Source organism: Erigeron canadensis, chromosome 6, assembly GCF_010389155.1.
Source record: "Erigeron canadensis isolate Cc75 chromosome 6, C_canadensis_v1, whole genome shotgun sequence".
Classification (NCBI taxonomy): domain Eukaryota; kingdom Viridiplantae; phylum Streptophyta; class Magnoliopsida; order Asterales; family Asteraceae; genus Erigeron; species Erigeron canadensis.
In genome coordinates, this window is record NC_057766.1 from 6,975,558 (window position 1) to 6,985,169 (window position 9,612).

A 9,612-nucleotide genomic window follows, 5' to 3' on the forward strand; every position below is an offset into this window, starting at 1 on the left:
AAGCAGATTAATTACTTTTAAAATCAATTCGGATTATACCACAAACTTATACTTTTTCACTCGGACTATCACTATCGCTGAAAGCCAATATTTGTCCGTAATTCAAGTCACGTATTGTACATATGAGGTACTAAACCAAAATACTTGGGCTACCCAAAAACAAATAATTGTACTATACACAGAATTACTGATTTGATAACTCAAATGCGCAATGTGTGGCTTCACTTAGAGTCAAATAGATGGCCGTTAGCGATAGGTATGGTCTAAGTTAAAAACTACTCGTACAAGTTTGGGTATAGTTTGAGTAGAACTTCAAAACTTTTTATTAAAAGAGTAATTTAAGGTATATTTTGAAATATCATACTAATTTACTTTTAATATAATGTATAATATTAGATGTGATAAAATTAGCATTATGCTGACACTGTTATTATCTTTACACTCAAACTAAGTCAAATTAAAAAATTAAAAACCCATTTGTTATTCCCCTGATACAAAACCAAAATTATAACAATGTTATTCTTACATTTAAGGTTAGATTTATCATTTATAATATATGTAAAATACAAATTTACTACTCGTATTTAATTTTATAGAGTCAAATTTGCCACTTAAAATACATGTAAAGAACAATACTACTCAAATTGATACTTAGGTGTAATTTTCTCATTTTTCCTATGAAGGTGATGATTGTGTTGCTAACCAGAAATCTAGGGTCCATCATTACATGTTATTAAGTTGTTGAGATTCTTCTGGACATTAACTTGACTGGAGAATTAGTGGGTAGCAAATGATATATGAGATCAGAGGGTTCTCATCCAATTACTTTTTTTTAGTAATAACAAAACTAAAAATAACGTGTTATCTTAAAAAGTTAAAAAAAATGCAAGTAACGTAAATAATTACTAGCTTAATAAATCATTTAGCCTAAAGGTAAGGCAAACACTTCGTGAGCTTAAGGTCTCAGGTTCGATCTATGGTAGGCACAAAAAGTAATCCTTTAAGGTACTCATTACCAATAAAGTCTAGAGTCATAGGTGACGTTTAAATACGCGAGTTTGATCCTTCGGGGTGCCCAGATCATGTGAGGATTAGGATTAAAGTATTTTATCGGCATCATATGACTCATACGGGGTGGATCGATAGGTATCAAATTGTGGTACCGGGGCTAGGATTCCCACGTTACCCACTACATTGTGTTGAGAAATTTTTATAAAACTATAAGTAATTACTAAATTTTCAGAAATAATGGGTAGTTATTAGTTATTACTTTTGGGGAAATTTGTTTGGTAAAACCCTATCGCCTGGAGATCCGTTGCGATTAAATCCGTTTTAGATCGGGATTGGAACCCGATACGTATAGTCTCATTGTTCATCTCTTCAAATCCCACGTATTGGGCCGGGGATGACAAGAAATGTATATATTTATGTAAAAACAAAAAGACTCATCAATATTTTGATGACACCTTAAATTAGATACACGTGGCATAAATGGATGACGTTACTTAACAAGTATTGTGTGATGCGATTAGACGTAACCCAATGGCCGATCCGACCTCCGTTCGTACGCAAAAGTAATCCGAAATGGCTTAAGTGCCAAACGCCAAATTTGATCAGACGGTGGAAGAATCCACCAGTTTCATCTCAGCCGTGGAATTTGACATTTGATTTGTTGGAAAATATTATTTAGTCCTTGTAGTATATCGAGATCCCTAAACTTATCCATCTGTTTATTACTTTGTTCTTTTTGGGATACTACGAAATTTCCTTCTTGTATCTCGCTTCTTTGTTTTTTTTTTTTTTTTTAAACTTGTCATTATGATTCCACAACTTGTAAATAGAATTTAGGAAAATGTTCCATGATGTTAACATCATAAATCTTAGATGATGTTGTTCTCACTTAAATCATTTTTTACACATGTCAAAATGTCCCCCATGATTTTAATGGTTTGTGAGAACAACATCATGCAAACAAAATAAATGTTAACATCATTCAAGTTATTCCTATAGAATTTATAGATATGTTTACCAATTGAGTTGACTTCATTCGCTTATCTTTTGTTACTATGAATTTATTTTTATTCTTAACTTGCTAAATTTAGCTAATATATTTTTATTTTAAATATAAAAAGAATTTTCTCTATAATAAATAAAAAATATTTGCGCAGCCCGGTTAAAACAACGTAAGCTAGACCTCCCGGTATTCACGATCGAGTAATTAATACCTTTAAAAAATTAAAAAAATCTAAGTTGAAAAGAATATATGAGCATGACATATTGGCATGTTATATTTAATACATCAAAGCCGTATGTAATTTTTATCATCATAAATGACATCTATCTAGTAAAATAATAATAGGAAGCGGCTATCTACACACGTGTAATTCTCCTTATAGCTTTTATTATCTATATATCGGTCAAACGCGACGTTTTATATAAAACAAGGCGATAAAATGAGACGTTTTACATAAAACAGGATGTTTCATATGTCTTTTAATATATAGTAAGAAATTGCATACTTGTAGATGTACTTGATTTAGTAAACTTTATTTATAAGAAAGAAAGTGTAAATTTGTAAATACTAGTAAAGTTGTAAAAAGAAAATTAATGAATTAATAACACAATAACTAAAAGAACAAGGCAAAATGCACCTAATTAATGGCGGAACTTAAAAGGGAAAAGAGGGGTTTTGGCCCCCAATACTTTAGCTGTAATTGGAATTACGAATTACATCTACATGGAGCTTAAGAACAGTATATATATGTCGGCAACTTAGAAACATAAATTAATAAACTTCTAAGAATCATAGGTAACTCAACTCCCTGTTCTACAATAATCCGGCCAATGGATGTTTGATGTGGTAGCTTTTTTTTTTATTTTATTTTTAACATTCAAATGATGAGGTACAGAGGTAGCTATATTTGCAACTTACTTTGATTGCTATTGATTTAGGTGACTATAGCGATTTTTTTTTTTTTTTTTTTTTGAACGTTAAAGAGATTTTATTTATATGAAACTAGCGAGAAGCTAGAAGTACATAAGGGGCATCGGAGAGATGGCAAGTGAATGTTTTTGATAGAGAGCTGATCAGAGGTAGGTATAGTAGACGATCCTTCACAAGTCGCCACCTGAAAATGTTAACTTTCAGCGGGGCAAGTCTTGTGCAGGGGAACATCCACTGGTTCGGTCCAAGGTTAGCGTTTTGCATCTTAATTTGTTCTCAGGGACTTTGTGGTGAATTGACCAGATGGGTCACATTTCCAAGCCCATGAGTCTTCTTTCTCAGTAAGCGTGATGGACGAATCCAGATGGGTTTGCAGTTGGTTTAGTTCATCTAGAGTTGATCGATGGAGGTCGAATCTAGGCCCATTCCCATTGTGAAAATTAAAGGCACCATTTCCTGTGCAACGGGCTTCGATTGGACAGCTTTTGTGCTTCTTTAACTTATAGCGATTTATGAGAGATTTTATTAGAGTGAATTCAATAAATGTGGGTTAGTTAGTCATGAGCTTACTTTGGGGTGTTTACGAATCAGGGGAAATGTACACGTTAATGACCGAGGATATTGACTAATTGGTAACTTTTATTGTATATTAATGGATAGGTGTGTCAAGTTTAATAAAAAAAAGTAAAGTAACTGCAGTGTCGAAAAAGTCCTCTAAGCTTTGCATGAGATGAGGATTGAACCAATGACCTCTGTTTCCAGAGCCAAGAATGTTTACCACTGATTCAATTATGCTGCTTAATAGTAACATGTAATTTTAGTTTAATAGTAACATGTAATTTTTGTATTTGTAGGTTTTTTTATGCGTAATATCTAGTATTTGTTAGTTGGTATTTTATTTAATTATTTTTAATGGATAAATTTTCCTATTCTCATTTTAAAAAAACATAAAAATATCTCTAACATTACATGCTAATTAAAAGGTTACCTTTAGCTGCACAAATCGATAAAATTGTTATGGTTTAAATTATGAGAATATTCCAATATATATTTATATGACTTCATATCTATGAATTTTTATGGTCGCATGCAAAGAATGGAGAGGGCTTAGTTGAATTTCATATTTATAACAAAAGAGCAATTTGAAATGATAATAACTAGAAGTTTTTAAAATAGTTTTTGGAAAGTTGCCAAAAATAGATTTGGAAATAACGAGCGGGTTGGAAATGCGAGTTGGGTCAAAAGCGAGATCGGACATCAAGCACCATGAGTCGGCCCACGCGGTCCCATTAGGTCGCTCACGCACAAAAGAAAGAAAAAGGAAAAAGGGTTGTTTCATTGTCCCACATTGATTGGGAGAAGGAAACCTAAGAGTATTCTATTAATATAAACTAGCATGGTTCCCGCGTAATGCGGCGGCGGTGGCGGCGGCGGCGGTTTAGTGGTGTCGGTGACGGGTGGTGATGATATCGACAATTTATGTCGAGTGGTGTAATCGTGTAAGTTGATTTAATGGTGATAGTGAAAATTTTTTAGAATATAAGGACTTAGAGTGTAAATTAGCAAGATAAGAATTTAAAGTGTAAATCAATTAATTAAAGGCAAATTTGATAATCTCTTATAACTCTTTCTATAAGAGGTGTTTATTAAGGCTAATTTAGTATTTTTGCATCTAACAATTTGCTAACACTTTTCAAAAATAAGGGCTTGATAATTATTATAAAAGAGTTTAGATGCTAGCCAAAAACCCTTTTTTCATTTAATTCTCTCTTCTCGTGAAGCTTGGGTTGAAAATCACCACCCTTTGGTGGAGATTTTTGAGCTAACTTTTCTAATTATTTTTATATTCAATGAGTATTTAGTCATAACATAGAAGTTATAGCTAGCACTTAACTAAGTGTTGAAGATCCGTTCATGTGTATGAGTCTTTAGATGAGTCTTTATACTTGGGCTCTGATATGTGAATGAGTTATCGTTTTTGGATTTCTACAAATAGGTTAGGTTTCTTTGTTTGTTTATTTATTTATTATTAGTTTGTTATATTGCATGCATGATACATTATTTTAAGGAATTACCTAGTTAATTGTTTTATTAACTTATTCTGCATATATAATTAGTTAGGTTAAAATCCGAGCAAGAAAACATAATACTATTCACATGAAGTTCTATTGATATAAAACGTAATACTACAAGGATCGAAAATGTCATCCAACTATAATAGTAGAACCAAAATAATATTCATTCCTTTTTAACAATGCTTGGTTTTGTCCCTTACCCCAGGCGTTGTTATGTTGATGAATTCTAAGCTCAAAATTGTTTTCATCATCTCTCTTTCTTCATACTTTTCCTCCTCTCTCTCTCAACTCCTCCTTCTCTCTTCATATTCTTTTGATCATCATCACACAAAACCCATTTTTCCTATCAATTATTATTCTTTTAGTACTTCAATTTCCATCCTCCCACATTTCCTCACATTTACAATGGTAATTATATATTCCAAATGTACATACATTATTAATATCGATATTTTTCGCGTATTTATATATATGTAACTAGTTATTGATTTCTTGAAACAAAATGCAGCAACAGTTGGTTCCTCCGTGGCTCGAAAAGCTTCTCGGAACCGCATTTTTCTCGATATGCAGGACACATGGTGCAGCCGCAAGAAGCGAATGTAATATGTATTGTTTGGACTGCAATTGTGATGCATTTTGCTTCTATTGTAGATCTTCCCGCCATAAAGATCATCAAGTTATTCAGGTTTTTATTTTTTAATTTATTTTTATTTAATTATAGAAATAGAAAATTACCGCCTCTCTGTCTTTGTGTGTTTTGTTTCAACATTTATAACAGACAATCTGCTGCTCTGTTCACTTGTACTTTACAATGTTGTTGTAATGTACGACTTCATTCATTCATTTCATTATACAAAAAATATAATTAAATAAATATTTCAATTATAATACCTATTGTTTTTTCTTAAAATTCTTGTTTCAAAATACCCTTTAAATTCTGCAATTTGAATAAGATTAAACGTTTTGAAAACTTTGACATTGTTATCATTAATCTTATATTAAGTGATTGTATATGTCACACTATATCTTTTTGCAAGCAATAAATTGTGAAAAGTACAATACAATGTGATAGTTTAAAATTGCGAAGCCATTGTATTTTAGCATATAATATATAATTTTATTTTATGGTTTTTGGAAATTGTTAAATTTGTTTGTATATTTTCAAAACAACTTTTCTGCATTATGAATGAGATTAAAATGTATTGGTAACTCTCACATTGTTATCATTGGTCATATTTATGTTTTTCTATGTATCACATTATTTGTATTTTTAACTTTATACCTTTTTTGTTACCTTTTGGTAATTCAATATTGAAGTGCACTTTCAACATTGTCACTTTTCTTATTATAATAATATACTATATCTTAATTTTTGTAAGGCAATAAATCTTCATAAATTAAATAGTAATAAATATGAATATATATGGATGTACATGGTGGGATATATATCAAAATATCAAATTGCCATTGTATTGTATTGCAATGTTAGTAATATATACTCTATACTTTATACATATATATAATAGAATATATAATAATAATAATGATCTTGATGAATGTGGAAATGCAGATTAGAAGATCATCATATCATGATGTTGTGAGGGTTTCAGAAATTGAAAAAATGTTGAATATAAGTGGAGTACAAACATACGTCATAAATAGTGCAAGAGTTTTATTTCTAAACGAAAGGCCACAACCCAAATCAGGAAAAGCAGTTTCTCACATTTGTGAAATTTGTGGAAGAAGTCTTTTGGATGCTCTTCGTTTTTGTTCACTAGGCTGTAAGGTAATATTATTATTATTATCATAATTCATAAATTAAAACCCATAATTAACCTACCTAGCTAGCTTAATTAGCTATCTCCTTCATTAAATTATTAATTAATTATTTATATAATGACATTTAATACCTAATTTTACTTTAAATGTTTGCCTTTGCTTCACATTGTTGACAATACAACTCATCCATATGGATTTGCCATGTACTACCATATGCTCATGACCTCAGCATACACGTCATTTTAATATTAAACTAATTACAAACCAACCCATTATCATCCACCAATAATAATGCTTATAATCATCAAAAATAATATTGTTATAATTATTTTGTTTGGATATAATCATCTATCTAATACTAAATATGTCTCATTTTTTTTTTACAATAAAACAAGAGCAAAAGTACCTTTTTTTGGACATGCTTTCTTGGGTCTTTCAAAAAAAAAACTAAGCATATTTTTTACTAATTAATAAATGTAGGACGGTTAATTAGGTTAGGTTACATGTAAATGGACTCAAATGATACATAAAAATGTATAACTAACTTTGATATAACAATGTAAATTCTTAGCAAGGGTCCCTTATACTAAATGGATCGAATAGTAACTCTCTGACATCTATTTTAGAGCGTGTGCACATTAGATGTTAAAATAAATGTTGGAATATTTCATTGTGTATGTTTCTTTAGTTACATGCCATTGTTCATTTATTGTTGTCATTATTAGCCAGATATATATAGTCCTGAAATTGGAGGTATATGTGTTTCAAAATTCTGATAATATTTTGCATTACCACTTAATTTTTTTGAGTATCTTTATATATAAGTTCTTTTTTCTTTTTGCAAATTTAAGATAAAACATATGAAACGAAAAATTGAATAAAAATGTTGCAAATGTGTGTAACTATATATAGTTTTTTGGTTAATTAAATTCTCTTTTACATATTATGATTATTATTAGTTACGTGTCGTTATATATGATTACATTAATGTTTCTTTGTCAATGTTTGTTTGCAACACTACATTAATGATAGCATAATGGCAATCACCATCACAAAAATGGAAATCGATGTTATCTAATCAAACCTTGCAGAATTTGCCAAAATTTCATGTTACATATATACTAATTCATATATTATTTATTTGATTAAACTTACATTTTTAAATAAAGGTTGTAGGAATAAAAAGAAATGGCAACACAAGCTTTATGTTAGAGGGAATATCATCATCCACAACAACAACAACATCAAGATTATTGATATCATCATCATCATCAACAAGAAGAGGAGAAGAAGAATTGCGTGAAGGCTCACAACAAGACATTTACCCGCCCACACCTCCTCCACCCCCTTCAACTTCTTCTAATAGGAGAAGAAAGGGGATTCCTCATAGAGCTCCTTTTGGATCATAATATATATTATATTATATATATACACAAAGAAAGTAAATTACTCAATTACCCTACAAAAAAAGCAAACAAAACAAATGCACCTTAAATTAAATTCCCCTTCTCTACTTTATACAACTCATCATCAACATTGACAATTTGTTTCACCAAAACATTTACCCATCTTTGGAATCCCTTCCCCAAGCCTTTCTAGGCTCTCATTTTATATGTTTCTCATTCAAGATAGTAGCATCGATTCGAGGTATCTCATATGATAATGATGCTTTAAACTCGTAATGTGCTACATGTGACGCGTAATTTAACTCAATTAAACAATTAATGTAAATCGTTAAAAATGCCACAAAAAAAGGTACATTTATTATTTTCATTCAAGGTATATCGATCGGTCGTGAGTTGATCGATGATTCTTGGCCGGGTTAATTTGATGAGGTTTAATGAAAGATGGAATGTAATATAAAGACACAAATCAAGTCATCTTGATTTTGTATCGACATATTTAACGTTGGATGGGCCATTACGTCAAGACAAGATATCAAGATTATTTAACTAGGGATTGATGTATAAGTATCAACAAAAGAGTTGGTAGTAAAATTAGCTATAGCGATGGGGGGTGAGGGGTCCCAAATACAAAACAAAAACTCTTGTTCGGTGAGAGGCCATAAGCCAATAATTCATAATTGTTATTTATAGTTGAAAGGTGTACATGCAATTAATTAGGAAACTAAAGCAAAAAAAAAATTTTCTTTTGGAGTCCATATTATAATTCTTCATTGGCCCCCCAACCCACATGGGCCGTTTACAAAAAAGAAACACTTTTTGTTAATTAAATAAATATAATTTATTTATAATTTTCTAGCAAAGCAAAAGTTGGGTAAAAGTCATGTTTCTTTGATGGAACCTAGTTTGGTTGGCTCAATGAATTGGCATCTATTTCTATAGTCCTTGTTGTGTTTCTTTACATTATTAAAAGTACTTTTGATTTCTTCTTCAATATATGGAAATGAGTTAATTGATCATTGTATGGTCAAAATATGTATTCTTGATAAAGTTTTCCGAAGACAGGTAAAAAAGACAACTATTATATTATTTCCCCGAATATACAAGCTCATTATGCACATAACATCATTATTGATTTAACATATGATTATGAAAACTTTAGCTAATAGTATTTTTTTTCCCTAAAGTTAATTTCGCTTAAAATTTCATGTTGTGATTTAACAACGGAAGGTCTAGTACACGTTGTCTTAACCAAGTCTGCGATAAAAAGCTCTCTCGAAGTAAAAATGCATATTTTAAATACCTGATGGGGAAAAACCCCTACTAATCCGCCTTTAGACTTGAACATTGGTATACCCAAGCCAAAACCTCATAAAGGGACTTTCTATGTCCTCCCGAAGACTTAAACACA

General features: G+C 30.7%; 1 protein-coding gene across 2 annotated transcripts; it reads left to right on the forward strand.

The window, feature by feature from the left end:
* Positions 1 to 5,230: 5,230 nt before the first annotated feature.
* Positions 5,231 to 9,069, forward strand: LOC122605845 (protein RGF1 INDUCIBLE TRANSCRIPTION FACTOR 1-like). 2 transcript variants are annotated; one of them, XM_043778801.1, is made up of 4 exons: positions 5,231 to 5,427; positions 5,528 to 5,704; positions 6,590 to 6,805; positions 7,968 to 9,069. In XM_043778801.1, exons 1-4 carry the CDS (start codon positions 5,233 to 5,235, stop codon positions 8,205 to 8,207), a joined length of 828 nt encoding a protein of 275 aa, XP_043634736.1. In that variant the 5' UTR covers positions 5,231 to 5,232; the 3' UTR covers positions 8,208 to 9,069. The 2 variants fall into 2 exon arrangements, with proteins under 2 accessions (XP_043634736.1, XP_043634737.1); XM_043778802.1 differs by lacking the exon at positions 5,231 to 5,427 and having other exon boundaries at positions 5,522 to 5,704.
* Positions 9,070 to 9,612: the final 543 nt, after the last annotated feature.